Source organism: Melanostigma gelatinosum, assembly GCF_949748355.1.
Source record: "Melanostigma gelatinosum genome assembly, chromosome: 5".
NCBI classification, from domain to species: Eukaryota; Metazoa; Chordata; class Actinopteri; order Perciformes; family Zoarcidae; genus Melanostigma; species Melanostigma gelatinosum.
In genome coordinates, this window is record NC_136638.1 from 14,497,227 (window position 1) to 14,522,750 (window position 25,524).

Consider the following 25,524-nt stretch of genomic DNA (forward strand, 5'->3'; position numbering starts at 1 on the left):
TGAATGTCAAAAATTCAGTTTCCGTTGAAGACTTTATTTGTATAAATATATCCACAGAAAAAGAAAAAACACATGCCAGTAATCAGACTATTTAATTGGCTCTCTCAGGAGAACACGTGAGACGTAGCTTTGAAAATTGGTTACCAACTGTGTGCTCCAATACTCATAACTACCATACTATTTAGTATACCAGAACATTATTAAGTATGTCCCAATGCATTGTATGTAAGTTCAAGCTGCAATGTTATGACAAAGTAGTATGTCCCCATTGAACGCACACTGCATGCAACAGTGTGTACTTTAAAACAGCAGCTGCATGTACTAAAAGTAAAAAGAAAGAAATTATGGCAGATCATTTTGTCAGCAGGGTGGTTCACTCTGTAAAGTAGTAAAATAAGCAATTACAGTCTACAAGGAACATACATGTGTATTTTAGAAACGTAAATTATCATTCTTTAAGGTATGAGATACCTCAGGAACTACCAGTTGTAAGAATGCTTTATATAGAACTAGAAGGTCATTCGGAAAGCGCAGACCTCTGCCAAGGCCAATCCACTCCAGAATGTAACATGTTCTTCCTTGGCCCATGCTACAATTGTCAACCAAGTGTAATGAAACTCGGGCAAGTGCCCTGCTGATAAACAGTCAAATCTACAAACTGAACGAAAAATATAACCTGTCCGAAGGTCAGAATAAACAACCTGGAGGCTATATGCTACTAAAAATGTGCTTTGAAATGAAACATACATTTTTATAAAAAAATTGTGGTTGCCCATTTAGAAAGCCTTTTCCCCACCTGTCAGATTGCGCCACACGGAAAAGACTACATTAACCACAAGCTTTGTTAGACACCTCCCTCTGAAGAGCGCATGCGCAGTCGGTTGTTCTACTCTGGACAGCTGTAGGAGAAAATGGCAGCACTCATGCTAGGACAGCAGGTAAGACATTCAACCATTTTTGGTGATTTGAATCATTTTATGGAAGCTTTGACCGAAATGTTTATGCCTAAAATAATCTCTTATTGTATTGTATCCAATCTGGAGACCAGGAGCTAACGCTAAATGTCCAACAAATCCACGCTAGGCTTTGCACTTGAATGACTGCTAACGTGTTAGCCTACCAGCTAGCTGTCTATAACGTAAATGGTACAAAGCGTGCCAAACGTTAAATCAGTTTAAGTTCTGGTTTCTCTGTGTTGATATCATGCATTGTTTCTATTCTAGGTCCGCCAATTCAGCACGTCTGTGGTCAGACAGAAGCTGGTTAAGGTAAATAACGTCAGACTGCGCGAAGCATAACTGCTCGTTTAGTATGAATAGTGTTCGCAGTCTACTTAATCTGTGTTTATGTGATTACAGTCTCCCATCCAGGTCTATGGAGTGGCAGGCCGCTATGCTACTGCTCTGTTCTCAGCTGCCAGTAAGCAGAAGAAACTGGACCAAGTGGAGCAGGAGATGGGAAAAGTGTCTGTAAGTCAAAGTCAACACCCTGCATTGCAGTTTAATGAAGTCAATTGTAGGTGAATGGATGATGAAAGTAGTGTTTTCAGCAACGTTTCGTCCCAAGGTGATGAGGATATAAGTAATTTACATTGTGGGGTAAAGAAAATCAATAAATGTGCCATATAGCAGAGGAGTGAAGCATCGGATGATGATGTCATGATTTTAAAATTTTGCAAATCAATGCTGTTTCAACTAAAGCACATTCATTGCTCTGTGCCATCTTGTTTTTCAGGCCCTGATCAAGGACCCCAATATTTCCAGTATTGTAATGAATCCTCATGTGAAGCGCAGCATCAAGCAGAAGACTTTACATGATGGTCTTGCAAAGGACAAGGTTTCAGCCATCACTGTCAACCTCATCAGTGAGTGATCACTGTGCAGTTTAACATGGCACTATCCTAATCACAGCGTAGTCATTAGAGGTTACAGGAACAGTTCGATGAGTTCACCAGCACACACCAGATTTAATTGTTGTACTACAAAGAAGCCAAAGTAATGAACAGCTTTAGCACTTTATTTTTTTTATTAAGTGCACTAACAGGAACCAACATGCAGATCGCATTATATCGTTTTCTTTATTCTCAGAAGTCATGTGCTGAAAGTGCACTTAAATATGTAATGTTTTTTAAATATCTTGTACACAAAACCTCTTTCTGTTGTGTTTTCTAAAGTTAGAAGACGCATGGTGAAGAACCAACTCAAATTGAAATCAAATGTTGCTCTTAGTACCTTTGACCTCCTATAGAGGTCACAGACCATGTGACTATTATACAGCCGTGGCCTTCCTCTGATCTGTAGCCTTCCTCTGATCTGTAGCCTTCCTCTGATCTGTAGCCTTCCTCTGATCTGTAGCCTTCCTCTGAGCTGTGGAAGTACGTCTGTTTTTTGTTATTTAGGAACATTTGTCGACACAAATGTGAACCATTTGCCAATTAAGCGGAATTACTACTTGTATAAAAATGTGCCAAAATACAAATAATGCGATAAATAATGGCTTTTTAATTGGCCAGTTGTAAGCTCCACAATGCATTCCCCACGGCAGCAGTGCTCCACCATCCCTATGGTTCAGTCCGCATAGGAGTGCAATATTAATTATGCTGTAGTAGATAAACTAGATGAAGGTCATTTTTGCCACTTTGCATTTTGTCAAATAAACAAACTATCAATTGCACACAGACTGTTCAGACCCCGATTCGTGGCACAAACTAACAGACGGCTAATGTAAACTATAGCTATAAGATAGCAGTGTTACTTTAACTGTCTCAGCCTTTCAGCAGTTTGGTTGTACTTTCTGTATTCTTGCTCTGCTGTTAGTAGTTGGCTTAGTAGTATTATCCTAATTAAAGACTGAATTTAGATGGTGTGGACCCAGTAGTAAGGGTGAAATGTTTCCCTCTTTTTCTTTGGAGCTGGTGGCGTTGCTTTACACATTGCACCTTAAGGCAGTCAGTTAGTATGGCAGAGAAACAAAAGTATTCAATCTCGCTCGAACGTATCCTGCTTTTTGTTTTGCAGCTGTTTTGTCTGACAATGGTCGTCTTCCTATAACTGGTGAAGTTATCGTTGCTTTTGGCAAGATGATGAGTGCCCACCGTGGAGAGGTCATCTGCTCCGTCACCACTGCTCAGGTATGAAATGGATGCACATACCGGTACATGTATGTTCCACCACATCGTCGCTGAATCTCCTACACTGGAAAACTCTTCACCTCAAATATAACAGTCCAGATGATTTAGCAGTCTCTTAAAAGTAATTAACGGCGTTGTTTATACTGTAAATATGTTATACAATCAACCAATTCATATTTATCCATTTTAGCCTTTGGATGTCCCTAATCTTGCTGACCTGAAAGTAGCTCTCAAGGGCTTCCTTCAGAAGGGTGAAACTATCAAGCTGGAAACAAAGGTACAGTGTTAATGCATCATCCTGGAAACATACAAAATAAAATTTTGCAGTTGGTGTGACTTTATTTTTATATGTAAGCAAAGTGGATTTATAAACTAGTCTGACACTAATCATTTTAAGTAATTTGTATTTTCAACTGTCTCCTCTTCACAGTCGGATCCTGCAATCCTGGGTGGCATGATCGTCAGTATCGGAGACAAGTATGTGGACATGTCCACTAAAACAAAGATTCAGAAGCTGACTAAGCTCATCAAGGAAACTTAAGTCCTGTGGACTTAATTAAGCAAAAGATCGAAAGGCGATCATTGGGGAAAACGCTGATTAATGTATATTGCTATCTGTTCTGGCATTGCAGTTGCTCCATAAAATCCAGTGTCTTTACTTAAGTTGATATGGATGTTAATAAAACGTACAAAACAATGCTGTTTGTTGTCATTGTTGTTTGTATGACACATTCATGCTCATATTATCTGTTACCAGTGATGATGATCTTTACACATGGTTTAGTTACAGTAACTGGAAATTCTGGACAATGTGTTGATTATGTAGTTTGTGGAGTTGTGATCGTTCATAATTGTGTTTATATTGTAAATAGAAGCCCACGTTTTTAGCTGCGTCTTTGTTTGACAAAAGCACGTTGGGTGACACTGATCGGCCTCTCCGTTTCCTGGATGCCTTTGTGCGCATGCGTGCTAAGCGCTTCCTGTTTTATCAAATTCTTTTCCAGGCAAAAATGGCTGCCTCTCTGATCTAAACCGCTGCTTAAGGATTAAATGAGCATGAAATACATGCAGTAGGATACTGAGATTTGCTGTCCCGCTTCAAGACAACAGTCATGGCCGCCAGGGCGTAGTTTGTGCGGCGTCTTCACAAAGTTGTGACTGCCAGAGAAGGGAAATGTATGCGACCCGAAATTAACCCTTTCCATCTAACATCCACCAACAAATACGGTACGAACTATTAATTTCACCTTTTTCAAATAGATAAGCATTGACGTGAGGTAAAAAATAATGGTCGTGCATTGGCACCTTTTTGTTGTTGCAAACTGCAGCCCTTGTTTACCTCGCTTTGTCTTTCCATCACTTGTGTGTTGTGTTGCATCGCTAAAAGGCCTGTTGGCGCCACCAAAAGTAAACTAAAAAGCTTCTTTGTGTTTGTCTGGTTACACGTGTAGTTTTTCTGTCTAATGTTAATATTTATCTGCCCTCCCAACAGACAATGATGCATCAAGTGACCAGCAGCAACAGTGACTATTGTATGAGTGGACTGGCAGAGGACTGTCATCCAGCCAGCCACTTTGATTTATGTAGCACACAGTCCAGCAAATTCTACCCCTCTCAGACAAACCCTGGTCTGCAGCTGTCCCTTGCCGGCCTTGCCCCTTTACCACCGGGCATGCACAAAGCCATGGTATGTCAAATCCAAGACACCCAGAACGACTTCCAGCCTCAGACAGTGAGAGTCAGGGGCAGTGAGGCTGCAGGGCCCGATGGCTCGAAGAAGAAGAAGGGCATCGTGAAGTCGGGGCGTAGAGGGAGGCCATCAGGGACCACAAAGTCAGCTGGTTATCGTACAAGTACTGGACGTCCGCTTGGGACAACTAGAGCGGCTGGGTTCAAAACCAGCCCAGGGAGGCCTCTTGGTACCACCAAAGCTGCAGGATATAAGGTCAGTCCTGGAAGGCCCCCCGGCAGCATCAAGAGTCTAGCTCGTCTCAAGAAGCTGGAGTTTGGTTGTGACAGCGCCAAGAAACTGGACTTTAGCAACTGCAGTGTTCCTAAGAAACTAGACTTCACTAGCTGTGATGTTCCACCTTTTCCATACACTATGATGGAGAGAAGACCCCTCTGTGAGTCCAGTGGCAAAGTGGATGAAACCAGTGAATAGATCTGCAGGTTACTCCCCACTGTTTGAAAAACATTCGTGTGTGAGCAAGAAGATGCAGAAAACATTTCTCACAAATGTTAGAGGAAAGAACTTTTTGCCATTTAGAACTGGCTCTGAATGAGTGTTTGTACAGTGTTTCACGTTTTCGTCATCCTCATAATAAATTACAAATAAAAGTATGTTATTCCAGTTTGGCAGAGATGCATGCGTATGAATTAATCACAGCAATCAGTATTGGCAGTATTGGTTCAAATTTGTTTTTTTTCCTCAAGCATTTTGTACCTATGTGAGACATTATTTTTCTCTGCTTTTACATTTCTATAGTGTGTTTCTTGTGTCATTTTTTCACATTCTTAAAAATTCAAGTACAGCCAGTCAAATCAGTTTTTTCCTGGGCATAAATATGTGGATGTAGAATTGTCCTTTCTGTGTTGTCCAGTTCAATATGCGTTTTATTTGTGATACACCTAAAATGGGAACACTGCGATACATCATTATTGAGCCTGAATGAATGCAGGCTAAATTAAAATGTATCTAGCCTGCATAATATCCTTTTGAACACACTATTTGTTATTTCTGCACTCTGTGAATACAGTTTTTACTATACTGTGACCGCCTGTTTTCGTCACCAAACTCACTTGATAAGCACTTCCAGACTTACATGTATGTTGTTAATGCTGTTAATTAGGAAATAAATGACTTCATACAACAGTTTCTGTTTTGTGATATATGTAATGAATGATAATGTTCTACATGTGAAACCAAAATAAAATAAATTGTCTTTTCCACATAAATACTTCCTGTCAAATTGAAAGCATGTAATTCTCCCCTGTGGACACAAGAGGGCCCGTGTCACCAGACGATATATTCACCTTGTAATAACACCTTTATTTATCCCTTGTTACATTAAATGACTGCCTACTGACATCCATGGTCTTACTTGCTGGATGTGTTGTTACATCGTAAGCGGATTGGTTAAAAGGACAATTCCACGTTTTTTTTATAGTAAACGCTAGACAGCTGATTGTGGGTGAATAAGTCACATGTCGAAACTATCTAGCGCTTCTACTGGATCATTCACTCGAAAAGTTAAGTAAATCAACCACCCAAATATGTGAATAACCAACGCTGATAAGCCTGTACATAAAAAAATAAATCAGCACACAGGTAACGTGAAGCACCCCTGCTGCTGAGTCGGCACGTAACTGATTGGTCTTTGTTTGATCTTCAAGGATTGGGAGCGTATTGTGCTCTCTGAATGTGCGTGTTTATGGATATGGTTCAGTATGATCCACCACGAGCGCACCGAATCCTTATCAGGGTTACGTGAGGGCACGCTGGACGACGGTCACCGGGGTTTTTGATCGGAGCAAAACCTGGTTTAATGCACGCTTTGCGGCCACACGGACTCCTTCATCGGGCTTTCCTGAGCGCCTAGCGGCCTATTTCCTCATGTCAGAGGACTCAGTGGAAAAAAAGCCAATATGGCGCGCGGAGTTGGTTTGACCGGAGAGGCCGTGTGGTTGTTTGCGCAGTGCAATCATTTTGTATTCTCGATCTGCCTACGACACACACACACACACACACAGGCCTGTCAGTAGGGACAGCAACAATGGGACAGACGCGAATAAATGGGTCAAATTTCCAAAACGTTCATTAGTGTTTATTATGTCATATAGCTGCTCAATAAAGGCTTCACTACTACTGACTATTATAAACTTTACCTGGACGTGCATGCGCGCGCACACGGGTTTGTTTGTGTGTACGTGTGTGTGTGTGCGTGCTTGTAAGTGAGCGCGCGCGTGTGTGTGTGTTAGGAGGGTGAGTGTCACGGCCCTATGCAGACGGGGGGTTGGGTAGCAGTGCCGATTGGTTGCTGCTCACCATCACACTCAGCTTGGGCTTGTTTTAACATAACCGGGGGCACTTCGACAGCAGGCAAAAACCATGTAGTAAATAAGCCGCTGTGGCTGATCAGGGACCGGTTATGGCACACTGAATTTGCGGTGCAGCGTGTTGGAGATTTACGTGTTCTTTTGTGTTTAAGGTGACAGTTTTTCGTAGGGGGCCGCCGCTGAACAGGCGATGAAGTGCAGAGAATGAGAGCTGTGCCTTGGCCTACTGCTAGTGCCGCTGCAGCTGGGATTGTGCAGATCCGCTCTCACAAACCGAGACAAATACTCGCTTTGTGCCACATTATCAAACATCCGCTGCTGGTTTCACGTTGACCGACCTCCAAATGGTGAGTTTTTCTCGTTTTTCCACGTGTTGATACTGTTGTGAACTTAGTGCCGATCAGCCGTTTTTTGTGTGTGTGAGTTAATAGTAGCTTCCTATGTCGGTGTGTGGCTGTAGCTTGTTTGTGTGAGCCACTCACTGTGTTTCTGTGACGGCTCAGTGTCACCACCTCTACTACTGCCTCAGCGCTCCTCCATTGACTGTACTAGTCAGCGATCGCCATGACCCACAGCCACCAGACAAAGCGGTAGGCTACTGTCTTCTGATAGTTTGTGAATGAAATGTGCGGAAGGAGAGGGCCAGCGGTTGTGTTCCGTGTTTTGTCTTGAGCTCTCCGACCCGGACTCTAGTATGGAGGCCATGCAATGTCGGCTTATTAGTGTGTGTATGTGTGTGTGTGTGTGTGTGTGTGTGCGCGCGCGCGCACAGTGACAATTCGTGGCTGGTATGTTCCTTTATAGGTTTCTGTTTACTTGATGTGATTGTCGCTCTATTTCCGCAATGTTTTTTTTAATATTTCTGTTAGCATGCTTGATTGAATTCACAGTAAACAAAGCTTGTTAACCTCCACAGATTTTTGTTAAAGAGAAACTTAAATGTATGGTACCTTCCCCTCGTCTAACCTGCCTCTTTTTCTTTTATTTGACAGGATATAGCCATGACAACATGAACCAGTCCTACAGGCCGGCTGTTAGGGTGGGCTCAGTGTTTGGCTCAGGCCAGCCAGAGCTGAGGCCCCGCAATGGTCTTGTGGGCACTTCCTATGGAAACCAATGTGGCATTGTGAGACGTGGGTCGGACCAACCATCAGCCGTGCAACTGCCATCCTCCAGCCTCAAACAGCCAGCTGCACTGGGGTACAATCAGCCAGACCGATCTCACTGCTACAGCCCGCTGAAGAGGCTGCAGGACCTGAACTCTGCGGTCAACAGGCCTGACCTAGAGAGGGACCTCCATCCTAGGAACCACTTGCACTGTGCAAGCCCGATCAGTGACGATGATGAGTTTGAGGCACCATCGGTCCAGCTGCCGCCTTCTCCGGGCAATGATGATATGGAGCCCTTTGAGGCTCTGCGGGACGTGAACAGAAATGACTTCTCCCCTCACAGTCCTGACAGCATGGAGCGCTGCTCTCCCATCCCCAATGGCTACCTGCATTTTGAATCCACGCTGTTTGACAGCAGTGACATCAAGGAAGAGGGGGAGGACAGTAGCAGTGAGGACGCGGCACATTTTCGCCACTCCCCAAAGTTGAGTCGGGATCGAACTGTGACTGACAGTAAGACTACAGGCAGCTCAGGGGTGGATAAAAGAACATACAAACCTACTGTCTTTAACCTGATGTCCAAAACTATATCTGAACTCAACCCTACACTAAGCCCCAGCGCACTGCCAGAAATCACTATGAGAGACGGATGGAGCTTCGGTGAGGAATCGGACAGTGATGGTGAACTTACATCTCCTGTTGACCCTGGACTTATTTCACCAGCTGGCACTAACTCGAATGTGAGTCTGACACACGTGGGATACTTCCTTTACCGTTACCTCTGTACAACCAATGTGACGTCAAAGTTTATCTAGGTGATGTATTACCACTGAGAAAGGCAATAAGAATTCCCTGGCGTTGAAGTGATCATTAAGTATAATGTTACTGGACCTGGACGGGTACAGGTCTACTAGTTGTAGACCTGTATATAATATAATAATATAATTGAATTGATCTTTCAGAAATCAAAAATCAGTGCTGACACAATAGTTCTTAACTGTGTAAATATTGTTAGGACGCAAAGGTACGTAATGCACAGGATGATCTCATCTCTTTATCTGTTATCGCTCAAAAATGTCTGAATTTTGATTTGATACTGACAATTTTGACATACACGACCAACATTTTCTGTATTAGATATTAAAGTATTTTCATTGTCCTGGTCAGTCCAATAGCCCAAAGAAGAAGCCTCTTCCTGAAGTGAAGTACATGAAAGGGGACTTGGTGTGGGCTAAATTCAACAGACGGCCCTGGTGGCCCTGCCACATCAACTGTGACCCAAACCAGGGGATCTACACTAAGATGAAAGGTGAGGTTTCATTCATATCAAGCAGTGAAGGAGAGGAGGTTTGATCCGATTATGCATTTTATAATCAAATTGTTTACTGCAACTCAGCCTTTACTTGACAGGTTGACGGCAACAAAAGGAATTATCCAGTGTGTGAGCAAGGTAATTAGTCATTTGAACATTATTTACTTGGTTTCAGTTCCCCATCCCCGTCCTTGTCGGATGTATTTCCTGGAAACCATCGGGGAGATTGCAGAATGTGCCTGGGTCCCCGGAAATGCCGTTCTTCCTTTTGAGGGAGGCCATGAGTTTGAAGACCTACCTGTGCTTAGACGGAGAGGGAAGCAGAAGGAGAAAGACTACAAGTATACGGTAAATTCACGACATTACCTGAAAAATATAACACAATGTTATTGTGAACATTATTTTGAATGTTATTTCTGTTCTTGGCAGATACCCAAAAGTTTGCTGACTGCGTGGAAAGTCAGCGTGACAGAAGCTGAGGGTCTGCTCCCAGGTCGACAAAGGAACACTGAAAGCATGTCTGGCAATGGAGAGGAGCGTGTGCCCAGTCCGCTCCCTACTGCAAAGCCACAGGACGCCCCCTCTGTCTCTGTGGATACGGGTCGACCCCCATCACCCAATATGGCCTCCAACGGAAATGAGCACGATGTCATCAAAAACTCTCCTCCAGTTCAACTTAATAAGAGCAAAGCTTGTAAGAAGAAAAAGAAATGTTTGTCAGACATATTTGGTCATATCGTTGGTGGATCAAAAGACTCGTCTACCATCGCAAACGTGGCGGAACGGTTTCATACAACAACTCGTGCACTGAAAGATGAGCCAAAGGACTCACCTTATGCAGACCTGGATTCAGTTCCAATACTGCATCGTCCTAAACGCACGTTGGTGTCTCCATTACACGACATAGAAAGTTTGGTCAGGAAAGAACAGGGGTCAACGAAAGCTGAAGCAAAGTTTACTGAAAAAGTAAACCATTCGCCCGATCCCTGTGATTCCTTTAGCGTCTTAACAAAAGGGTTGACATCTAAAGACGCGCATTGTGAACAGAGTTTGGGCAGCTGTGATGAATTGTCGTGCGGTTCAACTGAAAAGCACTCTGTGAATCTCCCTGCCAGCAGTCGTCTGATGACGAGGGCTCTGAGAGCAGAGGAAGAGACGGACCTCAAAGATGCACTGGCCTTAAGCCAAATCTCGACCGATGCCCACGCTGATGATTGTCTTGACAACACACCTACTGATGCACCCATCAAAACTGAAAGTTCTCCTCACTGGGCATCCCCCAGCAATGCATCATCCTCTGCAAATCACAGCTCTCCAAAACGGCGTGCTAGGAAGCCTGATAAGAAACAAATTCGTAATGGCTCATTGATGAAGTCTATGTGCTCGGGTGTAACCACTGTGCAACCGGTTAAGGTCAAGACCGAAAACCCAGATCTATCATCTTCTGCTTCCCCGTCCTCATCTCCGTCTCCAATGGATGCTTTCCACAATGTCAAGGAACTCATGTTTAAATCTCTTGTGAAGGAGGACAACAGTGACTCTGAGCAGACCGCATTTCGGACTGATTCCAACTATAAATTCAGCACCTTCCTGATGCTACTGAAGGACATGCATGACACCAGAGAACAAGAAGGTAAGCCCCTGACTGTCCCGCCGTCGCCCGTCCTGATCAAGGAGGAACCCCTGGTCATCCCTACGTCCGAAAGAGGAGACCTGAAGGGTTTTTCTGATGGTTTCACCCAAAGGATCAAAAAAGAGAATGGGAGGTCCCGGAAATCCACAACACCCAAAAGCACAGCGGGGAGAAGGAAAGCTATCATGTCAGCGGACACTTACCATTGTGAAGTCTTTCCTATTCGCTCTCAGATTGGGAACTCAGACAAGCAGCGTAGAAAACAACGATTACCTGCTAAACTAAATCTCAGCATCCCTGGGCTTTCTTCGGACCTGGCTAACCTGGCTTACGGCAGGGAGTTTGTTAGTGGCCACGCTGACTTAGCCGATCCTGGGTCTTGTCCTCCCGCCGCTGCTGATCCCTCGGCCAGCTACCTCGACAAGAACGCAGGATCCACAGTGGCTCCAAAGAAGCGCTGGCAGATGGTTGAGGGGGCTGCTGAGAAGAAGGATGAAGTTATGAGCGAGGCGTCCTCTGAGATGAACGGGTCTTACAACATGAGAGCGTCACCAGATCTTGATCTGGGAGTTGAGAAGCAGGCGGAGGATGACTCGCTCTTCTCAGAGACAAGCAGCACAGCCGGTAAGAAGCAAACTGCATGAACATGTACATGAACATGTTATACCTGTGTATTTGTTGTGTTGAGGCACTTTTTCTGGAAGACTTCTCCTTGATCTACTGTGGCTTGGATTGGACGTCGCTTTGGACAATCTGCCGAATGAGTGAATGTGTGAATGGACATGTGTTTTGTGTGTGTCTACACAGGAAATTCAGAGAACAAGCGTCTCCGGAAACCAACTAAAAGGCTCCTGGAGTCAATTGAGGAGTATGAACAAATATTTGCCCCAAAAAAGAAATCAAAGAAACACACCTCAGAATCTTCCAAAACGGTTCGTGACCTTACATTACATCTGAAAGTACAAAGCAGTAACTGGTGTATTTATGAAGTATCTTTTATTCACTTGGTTCTTGAATGTTGAAAAACATGAATTATCCAAATCTGCTTTCAGCGTATTTTTCTCTGTAAACATTTATCTCACTAATCTACTTGTACTTTCACAAGACTGAGTCAAATCAGTCATGTGTGAAGTAAGTTGTTCCGAAATGTAGATTCTTTTTTTTTGCGGATAATTTATATAATTACACACCAAAGGAATCAAATAGACGTATCGTTGGATCATTTACGGTGTTCTTGTTAGGTTATCAAAGATCATCTGAACTTGATGCTTAACTTGCACATGTGTACGCAGCAGACATCAGGGATGACAGCACTCCATGATCTCAGCACCCCACCGGGAATAATTACCTCAGCCTCGTCTTCTGTTGAGCCCATCGAGGCTTCGGCAGAGCTGGAACAGAGTCCGTCTCAGGATGAACTTTCTCCCGTAGCATCCCCACTATCTCCAGCCACAACACAACCCTCCCTTTATGCAGAGACGGCAGAAGAAACCGATCTACCTCCTGAGTCTGGTAAATAAGTCTGAGTATTATCTCTAATCCAGTGTCGTTGTATGATGTTAAATGGTCTACTGTTGCTGGACAGAATATTTCAAATGTTTTGATTTATGAAATAACGATGTTTATCCCAGAGATGTGATTTTTATGGAATAGATAATGCATTGTTGGGTCTTTTTTTCTTTAGATACAGGGTTATCGGTCCAAGACAGAAAGAGGCCAAGGAAGCTGTCTCACAAGGTGCTGGAATGTACCATAGAAGAAGTGTCTGTTCCTCATACAAAGAAGAAGGTATGTCGGCAATTAGATGGCAGTAGGGGGGGGGTGTTCCAACTATCACAGTTAGTGTTTTGGACGAGGAAATGTTGAATGATTTCACGATGTCTTTGTTTTCTAGGAGCCAAAGCGACAAGAAAACTTAGTCAAGAAAACTCAGGTACGACAAAAGCACAACTCAAAGCAATCACGATCCCAATATACCTCCGGACAGTATACTTTTAGAAAATGTATTGAACCATCCTAAACTACAACGATATCTCACTTTTGATAGGTTGGATCTGTGAAGAAAGAGAAGCCTGCACCCGGTGCATCCTCTGCTCCTTCTGCTGCCCCCGAGCAATCAGAAAGCAGAGACCTCCCCGTGGTCCTCACTCACAGCCGGCCTCCCAGCCCTCAGGGATCCAAGACGCCCCAGCAGGAGGCCGAGGTGGAAGCCTGCAGCACTGAGGAGACGCAAAATGCACACACTGGAACACTAACTCCCAAACCTGAGGTGTGCACGTTGTATTGATCAGCTAATAAGACATTGGTCATCAATCAAAGAGGGAAATAATCTGCAGCCTTGCATCCATGAGTGTTAACAGGATCTCTTTCCTCGTCTCTCTAGGGGCTGCTGTCTGTTAGTTTGAATGACAGCCTCTCTTCTCAAGTGGATGTAAAAGGGAAAATAGGAGCTACATCCTTAAAGGAGACCGTCTGTCAGGTGAGATGATCTACCAGGAAGTATATATCTTTTGCTTTGTATGGCTTTGCTCCTGGCACATCATTTACTTCTTACAGGTATCGGCCATGAGCATGGTCCTTATTGTGCATTTGTGTGTGTGTTTGTGCAGGTGTGTGAGAGGACGGGAGACCTGCTGGTGTGTGACGGCCACTGTTATGGAGCCTTTCACCCGCAGTGTATTGGCCTGTCAGTGGCTCCCAAGGGGAAATTCCTCTGTCGTGAATGCAACGCTGGTGGGTGCTCCTGGTGTCTGACAAAGGACTGAATCTGTCACTGATCACAACATGTGTGTCCCTACTTAACAACAATCTGACTTTATTTTTTTTCTGTTGCTTTCAGGTGTCCACACATGCTTCGTGTGTAAGAAGTCTGGTAATGGTGTGAAGCGCTGCATTATACCGCTGTGTGGGAAGTTCTACCACACCGACTGTATATTGGCGTACTCCGCCACCCAGCCACATAACAAAGGCTTCCGCTGCCCTCTGCATGTGTGTCTGTCCTGCCACATCACCAACCCTCTCAACATCTGTAGCACCAAAGGTAAGTTCCCCTCTTGCCTGTGGATGTGATCCACATGATATGATAACTATGACTTGTTACAAACGGTCCACAAAGATTTGAAGCCATGTTGATTTCACAGCGTCGTAGATTACACACTTTATGAGCGAAGAACTGGGGACGTGGGCGTAAAGTCACTCTTCTATTTCGTATGACATTGAAAATTGTGCTTTATGCCACTGAATCCACTTGGCATATTTAGTCTCAGTAAACCTGTAACTCTGGAGTGCTCTCGGCATCGGTCGCTCTATTCAGTTGACCGAGAGCACAGCTCCAGTTTAATGTCCAGATGTGCATGGATTAAGGTGCCTTTGCTCCTCTGTATTTTTGTCGTAGGTCGGTTGGCTCGATGTCTTCGCTGCCCTGTGGCCTATCATGCCAATGACAACTGTATGGCAGCAGGCAGCCTGGTGCTGGCCAACAACAGCTTCCTCTGTCCAAACCACTTCACTCCCCGCAAGGGCTGCAAGAACCACGAACACATCAACGTCAGCTGGTGCTTTGTGTGCTCTGAGGGTAAGTCTGGTCTGGTTTCATGATCATTTTAACCTGTCATCAAAACGGCTTTACGACTGTGATCATGAACACATTATAACATGCGTTGTGATGTGAAACTGTCTCATTTTTTCCACACTGTTTCCATGTTTCAAATGTCAATAAAACACATAAGTGATTGCTTTTGAAGATGCACTGTTCGTTCTTCTTCGGGACAACATAATGTGTTGTAAATGAATTTGTGTGCCTCATCCTATCTGGCAGTTAAATGCTCCCTCTTGGCAAAGTGCTGCTTTTAAAGGAATATGTCTTTACATTACCACATGTTTTGAGTTTAGCACCGTCGTTAATAATGAAAATTGGCACAGTCGCAGTTGAGTTCATTTGATTTCACCGTTTTATCTCCTTGTGTGACAATAGATAAAACTTACTGGTTACGCCTGACAAATACAATTGCTTGATTTTTCCCTGTTTGTTTCATATTGTTGTAAATCAAAGACTTTTGGGCTTTTAGAGAGTTTATTAAATAAAATAAGATGTGACAATATAACGACAATGTAAATAACCTAATCAGTGTGTTTTGCTGTCATTTTGTAGGGGGCAGCCTGCTGTGCTGTGAGTCCTGTCCTGCTGCTTTCCATCAGGAATGTTTGAATATTGAGATGCCGCAGGGCAACTGGTTCTGCAATGATTGCAAATCTGGAAAGAGGTCTCGTATTAAGGACATACTGTGGGTCAAATGGGGGCGTTACAGGTGAGGTCACAACATTGCCTTCCCCACACACACACACACATACACACACACACACACACACCCACACACACACACACACACGCACACACACAGTGTCTCCAAGCAACAGCTAAGTGTATCCATGTTTATGCTTCTGATCTCAATCTTCAGGTGGTGGCCTGCAGAAGTCAGTCTGGCCAAAGATGTCCCAAACAACATCTTGAGGATGAAACATGAGGTGGGAGAGTTTCCAGTGCAGTTCTTTGGCTCCAAAGATTTTGTGTGGACGTACCAAGCCAGAGTCTTCCCCTACATGGAGGGCGACACTCACAACATCGAGAAAATGGGGAAGGGAGCAGATGCAGTGTACAAAAAGGGTGTGTACCTGTGTCCAGTATTTTATATTAAATCTATGTTCCCGCTTTTGACAATAATAAATTCTGTGATATTTTTCATATTTAGGTTGTGTTTTAATTGTTCAAGTACTTTCTGTCCTTAAAGCCCTGACGGACACAGCAGAGCGGTTCAGAGAGCTCCAGGCAGAAAGGGAGATGAAGCAGCTTCAGGAGAACAGAAAGAATGACAAGAAACCTCCTCCATACAAGCACATTAAGGTACCGTGTGCTCATTCGTACTTCTCTACCCCGACTAAAGAGCAGCTCACTGAGATATACGGTAAAAACATCACTCTCCTGTGTCTGTCTGTTAGGTCAACCGGCTAATTGGTAAGGTGCAGATCTTTACTGCCGACCTCTCGGAGATCCCACGTTGCAACTGTAAGGCGTCTGACGAGAACCCGTGCGGCATCGACTCCGAGTGCATTAACCGCATGCTGATGTATGAGTGCCACCCTCAGGTGTGTGCGGCAGGGGAGCGCTGTCAGAACCAGGCCTTCACAAAGCGCCAGTACACACCTGTGGACATTTTCAGAACACTGTCCCGCGGCTGGGGTTTAGTTGGTTTGTCGGACATCAAGAAGGTATGTCAGAAGAAAATAACCAGTGAGTGTGACCATGACACATTTACCTCGCTCCGTTATTAAGGAACTGTCTCGCTCTTTTTCTCTTGCTTCTCAGGGAGCCTTCGTGAGTGAATATGTGGGAGAGGTGATTGATGAAGAAGAATGCCGAGCCAGGATCCGACACGCCCAGGAGAACGACGTCTGTAACTTCTACATGCTTACACTGGACAAGGTGATTCTGAGCCCATTGATCACAAACGCAGCGCTCTGTACAGGATACTGCTCAGCAACAGCCCCGATGCATAACGTAGATCTGATGCTTTCAGCTAACCGGTTTGTACTTTGTTGTTCAAGGACCGGATCATTGATGCCGGGCCCAAAGGGAACCAGGCTCGCTTCATGAACCACTGCTGCCAGCCAAACTGTGAGACTCAGAAGTGGACTGTGAACGGGGACACCAGGGTGGGGCTATTTGCTCTACAAGACATCCCACAAGGTTTGAGTGACAGCTTACTTCTCACTTTGGTGTTTTGCATTTTGTAGGATTAAGAATGCAGATCACATCATTCATTTACAACCTACGCATCCGAGCGCAGCATAGATCTAAGAAAACTTATACTTTAGGTGTGGAGCTGAATTTCAACTACAACCTGGAGTGTCTTGGCAATGGCAAAACTGCTTGTAAATGTGGAGCACCCAACTGCAGTGGTTTCCTGGGGGTCAGGCCAAAGGTAAAAGCTTTAAAAACAAAACGACAACAAAAACACCATCCCGTCCTAAATGTACAACCTCAAAGAAGAGCTGCCTCGTAACCTCTCTATTTGTTGATCAGAACCAGCCGTCAGCTGAGAAACTGAAGGATGGTAAGAGGAAGGTCCCCATGAAGAAGAAGACCAAGCAAGAAGTGACCAAGGAGAGGGAGGACGAGTGCTTCAGCTGTGGTGACGGGGGCCAGATAGTGTCCTGTAAGAAGCCGGGTTGCCCGAAGGTCTATCACGCTGACTGTCTCAACCTGGCCAAGAGGCCTGCAGGCAAGTAGAGGTGGAGGGCTGTGACTGTTTCTAGAAGGAGCCCATTTTATTCTCTTATAGTGACACTATAAAGTCTACGTTATTGAGTTGCCAGATTCAATTTGACTAAATTCTGTGAAATGTCAAATGAGGAAAAAATATATATTTTTCTTTGTTTAGAAATAAATATCATAAAGGAGTTTGTCAGATTTTGGTGATGGTAGTATGGACAAATGTGGATGTCAGCATGGGGCTGAATTTGGATAAAAGTGGACTCATTTATTCTGGATGATGACAGATAGACCAGACAACATGCTGATTCTGGAGATGTGCATTTTCAAACTTGCATCTGGTTGAGTGTCTACCTTTTGATTTTCATGATGTCATTATCCAAATGGAGGTTATGTTGTGATCATACCTCTATGAGCTTTATAAGACAGCTGCTGTTATGCCAAATAACATGATTTATTACATTTTATCCCTTTGGTTCATATCTTAATATTGGCATCTTCAGCCTTTAAAAAATAAATCTATTTTCCTAACTTGGTAATGACAGTGATCTTGTCTCCAGGGCGGTGGGAGTGTCCATGGCACCAGTGTGACGTCTGTGGTAAAGAGGCAGCTTCGTTCTGTGAGATGTGTCCCAGCTCTTACTGTAAGCAGCATTGTGAAGCCATGCTCTTCATCTCCAAACTGGACGGCAAGCTGTCCTGCAGTGAACACGACCCCTGTGGACCTGACCCACTGGAGCCTGGGGAGATCCGTGAATATGTGCCCAACATGACCTCCATGAGGCCGGGGGCCGTGGCTGTGCCTGCCGCTCTCTCGCTGGGCCCAGACTCCACAGGAGCCAGTTCCGCCCCCATCGCTTCCCCTGCCGGCCAGGCCGCGTCGGCCGAGCCGGGGCCTCCTCCTCGCCTCTATATCAACACAAAGACGGCTACCTCGAGCTTCATCCCCTCCAACAGGTCTTACCGCACAGACAGGACTGAAGGGAAAGGGTTTTCCACTCCCACCTCCTCCAAGGACGAAAGAGAGGACGGGGAGGTGGAGGACGGGGAGGTGTGCGGGTTAGAGATGGAGGACTTGGAAGATGACGATGAAGACGCAGAAGACGAAGAGGATGACATGGAGGAGATGGAGGTCGTGGAAGATGAGGAGGATGCGCCGCAGTATGGGGATGATCTGCCGGAGGAAGGCGATGACGAAGAGGAGGACGAAGGAGGGGATGCGTATGACACTTGGGGTGATTATGTGGATGAAGATGCTGATGATGATGATGATGATGGAGAGGTGGAGGGGGAGGAGTGGGGGAGAGTGGAGGACGATGACAAGTGACTCAGTCCACCCGTTCCTTCATGACAACTCAGCAAAAACTCTCAACTGACAGTCGTAGGACAAAAAAAGTTTGGAAAAGACTGAGAGAGTTTGATATTTTGGTACCTACTTGAACGCAACACTGCCTTCACCTCGGTACCGCGTTGCCTTCTTGTCCCCAGACTGCTGGACTGACAGTGGGGACGTGTACTGGTGCTAAGTCTCAAGAACTGACTCAGTCCGTCTCTTTATACTTATGTCGATATGTTTGTGTCTGGTGCTGTTATGTTCTTTTGTTTGTTCTTTCAACATTGTTTACATTTTTTGGCCTTTTTTAATGTTTGGAATATAAGAAAAGGGTGAGAAGTTTCACCTGACCAAACTGTCATCATAAGGGCATCTTATGTGTTGCTGTTACTGTCTTAACCTTGTACTTTAAATTACGAGAGTGATCAAAATAGAGGTCTCACTGGTCCATGTTAGAGTTAGGCACAGCAATGCCTGCTTGGTGCTTCTGAGGAATGCAAAAATAAACCCACTGGAGTCTTTAAGACTTTCGATGATTCTTCTCACTACAAAAACGGCCTGTTCATTTGGTGTTTTACCGTCTCCATCAACAGTTGGGTCAGATATCGGAGAAATAGAGTCATGACATCCTACAACTTCGAAATCAATCAAAGATATAACTTAACACTTGTTTTGCATCCGTCACTTCTGTCCCATTCACTAAGTTTGAAAATCAAAGTATTTGCTCGGTATCTGGTATTTTGTTCACTTGTAGTCACATCTGGCAAAACAATCTTGTTTCAAAGAGTCAATATATCACAACACTGTATTTATGTTTTCTACTGCCATCTCACAGTTTACATGTTTGATAGATAAGCAAGCACAATCAGCAGTCGGCCGATAGGGAGTTAAAAGTTTTTACTTCTAAATTGACTCTACAAATTTTCTACAAGGGCTTACATTTTCACATTAAGTCTGGCTAACTATTGATAACTGTGACTTGAAGTTAGGCGTCAAACTACAATATACTTTCTTCCGATCACACGCACATCATGGTGTATCATCATAAACCTTGCATCATACAGAATTCAAAGAAAGATGTGCCAAGTCTGGGGAGACTGTTAATGAAGGGAATAAAGATGATCATCAGCCACTATCGATAAGCAGCAGTTCTTTATGTTGATGAATTCTCTTTTTATCAGTCATGATCAGAGTAAGCTCTATAGGGGCCCCAGGGAAATTGAGCTGCTGGGCCCCTATTAACCCTTTACTCCTCACACTGTCTGCTAAGTGTTCACTTTGCTGTGCTATAATACTTCTTGGCCTCATTTACTGTGCGAGAATTTGATTACACACATTGATTTGGGAAATTACAAAACGGGTGCAGACACTGTAAATGAAAATGTCATAAAACAAATACAAGGATCCACTTCAGGGTCCTTATCAGTTGATCCTGGCGTTGGTGAAGCATATTCCCAATGTAATTTACAGAGCAGTGGACACACAGGAAGCCTGGGATAGTTGTGCACTTTGCACTGTTGCATCATTTAACTCTCAGAAGTGTGACGAACAAATACAATGACATCTGCTTTGTACCTCACAGAAAGGAAATGTACTGATTAGATTACACAAGCATGTAAACAACAGTTATCCGTGAGAGCAGCCGTGTCCACTTGACGTCGCTCTCTCCAGCAGTTGCTGTTGTAGCTTGGTGATTTAAACACCACAGAAGAAGACAACAACGTGACGTAGCTGCAGTTGCTGTAAAATGGCGTCGATCGTGTGTTAGCACCAAAACATAGCGAGTTCAAACACAGAGCAGGGTACGGAGGAAACTACCGTTTATTTACGGAGTAATATCGACCACTGTGTCCTTTGTTGGATCCTAACAAGGTAACAAAGTTACTAGCGTTTGTTAAATCGACTCATGAGAGACTAAATACTTCACGTTAAGTCACTCAGCTGGTAAACAGCTAACGTTAGGCTAGCTGACGTACAGTGACGTTAGCTTCTGTAACTTGTGTGAAGGTGATTGTGGATGAAATGCACTCGCTGCTGTATGGGTTTGAATTCAGGACAGACATGTTTCTATTTAACACTTGACGCAGATGGAAGCCATGACGGAGGAGCAGCCCAACGTGAGCGCGGAGGGCATCGTGGGCCTGGATGAGCCCAAGAAGATGACCAGGGAGGACTGGAGGAAGAAGAAGGAGCTCGAGGAGCAGAGGAAGCTGGGAAACGCTCCGGCTGAGGTGGACGAGGAGGGGAAGTAAGTTCATGTCTGCACCGAGAGGCTGCAACGTGTTCATATCTGGATATTAAAGTCTCTATTATTCTTGAAAATGTTTCTATATTTTCAATGCACAATGTTCTTGACCCTCACACAACCAACTCCAGTGAACGCTCACAAGAGCCTGGTTTGTAACACAGGCCAGGACACGCCCACTGTTATTTTAATGTGACCCACTTGTGCTTCTTCAATTGTCTTCCAGGGACATAAACCCTCACATCCCGCAGTATATTTCATCAGTGCCATGGTACATCGACCCGTCCAAAAGGCCCACACTAAAGCATCAGCGACCACAGGATGAAGAAGAGGCTTATTACTCAACTGTTGGAGAGTGGTACAAGAGAGGAGTGCAAGAGGTGAGGGTGAATCAATGAGTTACTTTCATGGAGTCATTACAAATGCACTTTAAAGTTAAAAGCGCTTTCTTTCGCCAAATAGTCTGCTGTCAGCACTAAGTTTCGTAAGGGAGCTTGTGAAAACTGTGGAGCCATAACACACAAGAAGAAGGACTGCTTGGAGGTAAAATGGATATCTCTTCTTTCATCTTGCAGTATATTATATCTGGCATAGTTCAAGTTAACCTGATCTTCACCTTTTGTCTCATCAGCGACCCAGAAGAGTTGGGGCGAGGTTCACGGGTAACGGCATAGCTCCAGATGAACACAGTCAGGTGCTGCTGGACTTGGACTATGATGGGAAGCGAGATCGCTGGAATGGGTATGACCCTGAGGATCACCACCGCATCGTGGAAGAATATGCCAAAGTAGATCTGGTAAGCAGTGGTGAATTAAGCTTGGTTTAATTCTGGAGTGTTTGTTTGGTTTGTTGAGACAAAAGGAAAACAAATGTTGGTGGCACCGTATAATCTCTTCCAGTATGAAAAAGGTCATTATAGCGGTGTCGTCTACTTTCCCTTCACCACATGAATCAGACTTTGTATTTATTTCTGCCTCTCAGGCCAAAAGGACGTTGAAAGCACAGAAGCTTCAGGATGAGTTGGCCTCTGGAAAACTGGATCAAGTAAGTGTTCGGTCGAGATCGTAATAAATATGAATTTCATTGTTGTCTGATTTAAGAGATCAAATTTAGCCTCTTGTCTAGAAGACGTGTTAATTCTTTGAATCATTTCTCTGCAGGAGCGGGAACACGACAGTGAGGACGAGGATGAAGATAAATACGCAGATGACATCGACATGCCGGGTCAGAACTTTGACTCCAAGAGACGAATCACTGTTAGGAATCTGCGTATCAGAGAAGACACGGCTAAAGTAAGAGACGCATCTGGAAACAGTTCAGTTGCATAATGCTGAACTACTATTTCACTCTTAAGCTGTCTCACTGAAACCGTTGCTTTGACTGTTTGGTTGCCTCTAAGGTTGAGTGAGAGGTGAGCTACTGTTACTAACTCGGAGACGCCCAATCATCTGAATTTCCGTGTCTGTTTCTCACAGTACCTGAGGAATTTGGATCCAAATTCAGCATATTATGATCCAAAGACTCGCGCTATGAGAGAGAACCCGTACTCCAACACTGGCATGAACCCCGACGAGTAAGTTGTTGATGTATTTCCTGATGGCTCAAACATTGTCATTGGCTTACACTGAAATGATTGTGTAAACTCTTTCGTCGGACAGGGTGGGGTATGCTGGAGACAATTTTGCTCGCTATAGCGGGGCCACCATCAACATGGCTCAAACACAGTGTAAGTCACCGAGATATCTTCTAGCTCTCATCAGCCCATCACCACCTCCACTCTGTTTTATAATTTCCTGATATTGCAAAATCCATAAATAAGATGAGACCCCAACGGCATGATTGTTCACAGTTTTGTCGTAAATAAATTCTTAGCTTTCACACAACAGATAGACTACATTCCCTCTCAAACAGGTTCTGTATCTTGTAAATAATCGCCGATGCTTCACCTTGTGACAGTGTTTGCCTGGGAGGCCTACGAGAGAGGCTCTGAGGTGCATCTGCAAGCCGACCCCACCAAGCTGGAGCTGCTCCATCAGTCCTTCAAAGTCAAGAAGGAGGACTTTAAAGAGAAACAGAGGGACGGCATTCTAGAGAAGGTGAACAGCTGAGCATGTAAATGTGCACTATGTGGGAACGAGTAATGGGACATTGTGATTCTTTGTGTTGATGAAGTGGTTTTCTTTTGAAATGTGAACCAACTACCAAGTAAATAAATACCGTCAGGCCTTAAATCAGGCTACAGTATTGCTCCCAAACAGCTGTGTAGGGGCTTAGGTATTCATTCTGGCTGAAGACTTCACAGATGCTGGTGCTTTTGTGTGTGTGACGATCAGTATGGAGGTGAAGAGCACTTGGATGCTCCGCCGCGGGAGTTGCTCTTGGCCCAGACGGAGGACTACGTGGAGTACTCTCGTCACGGTGCTGTGCTGAAGGGACTCGAGAAGGCCGTGGCTCGCTCCAAGTATGAGGAGGACGTGCTCCTCAATAACCACTCTGTAAGGACGGCAGAACGCACTGTTGGGAAACATATCTTGCTATATTTTTGTCACATTTCGTTTGTTTGTATTCTAAAACAAATCTGTTGTGTTTAGTGTATTTGGGGCTCCTTCTGGACGGATGGCTACTGGGGATACAAGTGTTGTCACTCCATGGTCAAACTGAGTTACTGCACAGGAGAGAGTGGAATCGGAAGAGTAAGTAGATGCATTACAAGTGTTCAAAGGGCTGGTTTTATACACAGGCTCTGTTTTTGTTACTTACATTCTGTTTTTGTTGTCTTCGTCACCTGAAGAGCAACTCTGAGTGTGTTCCATTTGAAGAGGGACTGATGGAGCTACAGGAGGAAGAAGAGCCCAAGACTCTGCTGGAAGTAAGTGACGCCGGAGAGTTAAGATTGTCGCAGTTGCCGTTAATGCTCACGTGGGTTTCTTTATTGTCAGTTTAAATGTAGGTTGTTAATAGCGTCAATGTTTTTCATCCCCAGATGCATCGAGATAAGATGATGAAAGAGAAGAAGAAGAAGAAAAAGAAGAACAAGAAGCACGACTCTGACAGCAGCGACTCGGAGGATGAAGAGAAGAAGAAGGAGAAGCTGAAGAAGGTAGTTATTTGTGTTTTTAGATGGCAGAAGGTGGTTCTGTGATCAACTGTCCGTATCGCTGGTTTAACTGGTTTCTGTGTGACTGACCTCCAACCGGTTTCCTCCTCCCAGGCACTCGAAGCAGAGGACAAGCGGGTGAAGCAAATAGATGCAATAATGCAGGTGGAAGAGAGAAAGAGGCCGTACAACAGCTTAGGGGAAGTAAAGGCACCCACTGAGGAGGAGATGGAGGCCTTCCGCATGAAACGCTGCCGGGCAGACGATCCCATGGCTTCCTTCCTGGGACAGTGACCTGCTGACCCCCCTAAAGTCTCCTCAAGGACTCTTACCAGAGCTGCTGCTCGGTGAAAAAAAACATGACTCGGAAAACTCATCTTGTGAACTTACAGCAGGAGGCTTCTGTTTGGTTTCCAGCGTTTTGTTCATTTCAATTTGATCACTTATTGTTTTTGATGCCACAGGCCGATAGATTATAGGTCAATGATGATCTTTGCTTTTGTTTGTACTTAAACAGGTTGAAACATGGGAGCCTCCCTCCGTCTCAATGTAATTACGTTTAGTGGGAATAATGCATTGTTTTTATAATAAAATATACAGTTTATGTATATATTTTTTTTATTCGTCTGGATACTTTGTCTTGTCTTATGCACATTGATGAAGATAATTATATACGGTGTACTGCTCATCTCTTCAGTGGTCATTGTGGCTCAATAGGAAAGTATTATATGACAAAGTAACTGAAATGGGATGATATAATCGTGTTTGTCTTATAAGTTCTCTTGCTGTGACTTGTGAGGATCAAAGTGTGTAGTCGGTTCTTTTGACGTTGCTTCATAAATGGCAGTTAACTGACTGGCTTATAATGTTGAATACTTTTTTCCCCACTGTCACACAATTTAAATATCATTCCAACTCCTATTCAGTCTTTAACAAGTCTACATTACAGTAATACATGTTCATGTTGACTATAAGCTGATTTTGGTGACCCCCCCCCTCTTTGTTGTTGCTAATAGGGTCTCATTGAAACCTGCAACACACAACCTGTTATACAATTTCAGTTCACGTGGTTCCAGTTAAGGGTGAATGCAGCAGCTCTCTAAACACAAGGCGCTGCTTCACACAGCAGCTGGAATGCTTCACTGGTCTCTCGGTTCTGCAGCACAGCAACAAACACATCTGGTAATATTCAACAGGCATTTTATACAAAACCTAGATGTCTGCGCTCTACATTTTATCACGTCTGTTGTACAACACACTGTTTTCCCACAGTTTGAGTTTGTGAACAAGCGATGCGTCACCACTTCAGCTGTGCACTACTGCTGCACCGACTCCAGT

The 25,524-nt window shown here is 44.4% G+C and overlaps 4 protein-coding genes across 5 annotated transcripts; all 4 read left to right on the forward strand.

Moving 5' to 3' along the window:
• The first annotated feature begins 849 nt into the window (after positions 1-849).
• Positions 850-3,827, forward strand: atp5po (ATP synthase peripheral stalk subunit OSCP). Its single transcript, XM_079268881.1, has 7 exons — positions 850-938; positions 1,224-1,268; positions 1,359-1,469; positions 1,735-1,864; positions 3,018-3,130; positions 3,321-3,407; positions 3,561-3,827. The coding sequence occupies exons 1-7, from the start codon at positions 912-914 to the stop codon at positions 3,669-3,671; spliced, it is 624 nt and encodes a 207-aa protein (XP_079125007.1). The 5' UTR covers positions 850-911; the 3' UTR covers positions 3,672-3,827.
• Positions 3,828-4,129: 302 nt separating this feature from the next.
• On the forward strand, positions 4,130-5,999 carry LOC306777675 (UPF0461 protein C5orf24 homolog). The gene is made up of 2 exons (XM_079268880.1): positions 4,130-4,357; positions 4,623-5,999. The coding sequence occupies exon 2, from the start codon at positions 4,626-4,628 to the stop codon at positions 5,292-5,294; it is 669 nt and encodes a 222-aa protein (XP_079125006.1). The 5' UTR covers positions 4,130-4,357; positions 4,623-4,625; the 3' UTR covers positions 5,295-5,999.
• A 1,223-nt stretch (positions 6,000-7,222) lies between these two features.
• Positions 7,223-19,796, forward strand: nsd1a (nuclear receptor binding SET domain protein 1a). 2 transcript variants are annotated; one of them, XM_079269030.1, is made up of 24 exons: positions 7,223-7,536; positions 7,693-7,779; positions 8,182-9,038; positions 9,466-9,607; positions 9,786-9,958; positions 10,040-11,867; positions 12,051-12,175; positions 12,539-12,755; positions 12,928-13,031; positions 13,138-13,176; positions 13,291-13,512; positions 13,627-13,722; positions 13,853-13,976; positions 14,083-14,283; positions 14,638-14,817; positions 15,394-15,550; positions 15,701-15,906; positions 16,031-16,143; positions 16,239-16,508; positions 16,606-16,722; positions 16,845-16,986; positions 17,115-17,221; positions 17,323-17,521; positions 18,072-19,796. In XM_079269030.1, the coding sequence occupies exons 3-24, from the start codon at positions 8,199-8,201 to the stop codon at positions 18,836-18,838; spliced, it is 6,369 nt and encodes a 2,122-aa protein (XP_079125156.1). In that variant the 5' UTR covers positions 7,223-7,536; positions 7,693-7,779; positions 8,182-8,198; the 3' UTR covers positions 18,839-19,796. The 2 variants fall into 2 exon arrangements, with proteins under 2 accessions (XP_079125156.1, XP_079125155.1); XM_079269029.1 differs by lacking the exon at positions 7,693-7,779.
• A 779-nt stretch (positions 19,797-20,575) lies between these two features.
• On the forward strand, positions 20,576-24,809 carry slu7 (SLU7 homolog, splicing factor). The gene is made up of 15 exons (XM_079268093.1): positions 20,576-20,716; positions 20,932-21,092; positions 21,316-21,469; positions 21,552-21,632; positions 21,721-21,885; positions 22,071-22,133; positions 22,250-22,381; positions 22,565-22,662; positions 22,748-22,815; positions 23,046-23,185; positions 23,423-23,584; positions 23,681-23,782; positions 23,881-23,958; positions 24,073-24,189; positions 24,301-24,809. Exons 2-15 carry the CDS (start codon positions 20,932-20,934, stop codon positions 24,478-24,480), a joined length of 1,701 nt encoding a protein of 566 aa, XP_079124219.1. The 5' UTR covers positions 20,576-20,716; the 3' UTR covers positions 24,481-24,809.
• Positions 24,810-25,524: the final 715 nt, after the last annotated feature.

Coding starts and splice junctions, on each gene's coding strand:
- atp5po (XM_079268881.1), top strand. CDS start 912: ATGGCAGCACTCATGCTAGGACAGCAG. Junction 939..1,223: donor CACTCATGCTAGGACAGCAG/GTAAGACATTCA, acceptor TTTCTATTCTAG/GTCCGCCAATTCAGCACGTC. Junction 1,865..3,017: donor CATCACTGTCAACCTCATCA/GTGAGTGATCAC, acceptor TTTGTTTTGCAG/CTGTTTTGTCTGACAATGGT.
- LOC306777675 (XM_079268880.1), top strand. CDS start 4,626: ATGATGCATCAAGTGACCAGCAGCAACAGTGACTATTGTATGAGTGGA.
- nsd1a (XM_079269030.1), top strand. CDS start 8,199: ATGAACCAGTCCTACAGGCCGGCTGTTAGGGTGGGCTCAGTGTTTGGC. Junction 13,177..13,290: donor ACTTAGTCAAGAAAACTCAG/GTACGACAAAAG, acceptor CACTTTTGATAG/GTTGGATCTGTGAAGAAAGA. Junction 16,987..17,114: donor TCTACAAGACATCCCACAAG/GTTTGAGTGACA, acceptor CTTATACTTTAG/GTGTGGAGCTGAATTTCAAC.
- slu7 (XM_079268093.1), top strand. CDS start 20,932: ATGGAAGCCATGACGGAGGAGCAGCCCAACGTGAGCGCGGAGGGCATC. Junction 23,959..24,072: donor AGCCCAAGACTCTGCTGGAA/GTAAGTGACGCC, acceptor TTTCATCCCCAG/ATGCATCGAGATAAGATGAT. Junction 24,190..24,300: donor AGAAGGAGAAGCTGAAGAAG/GTAGTTATTTGT, acceptor TCCTCCTCCCAG/GCACTCGAAGCAGAGGACAA.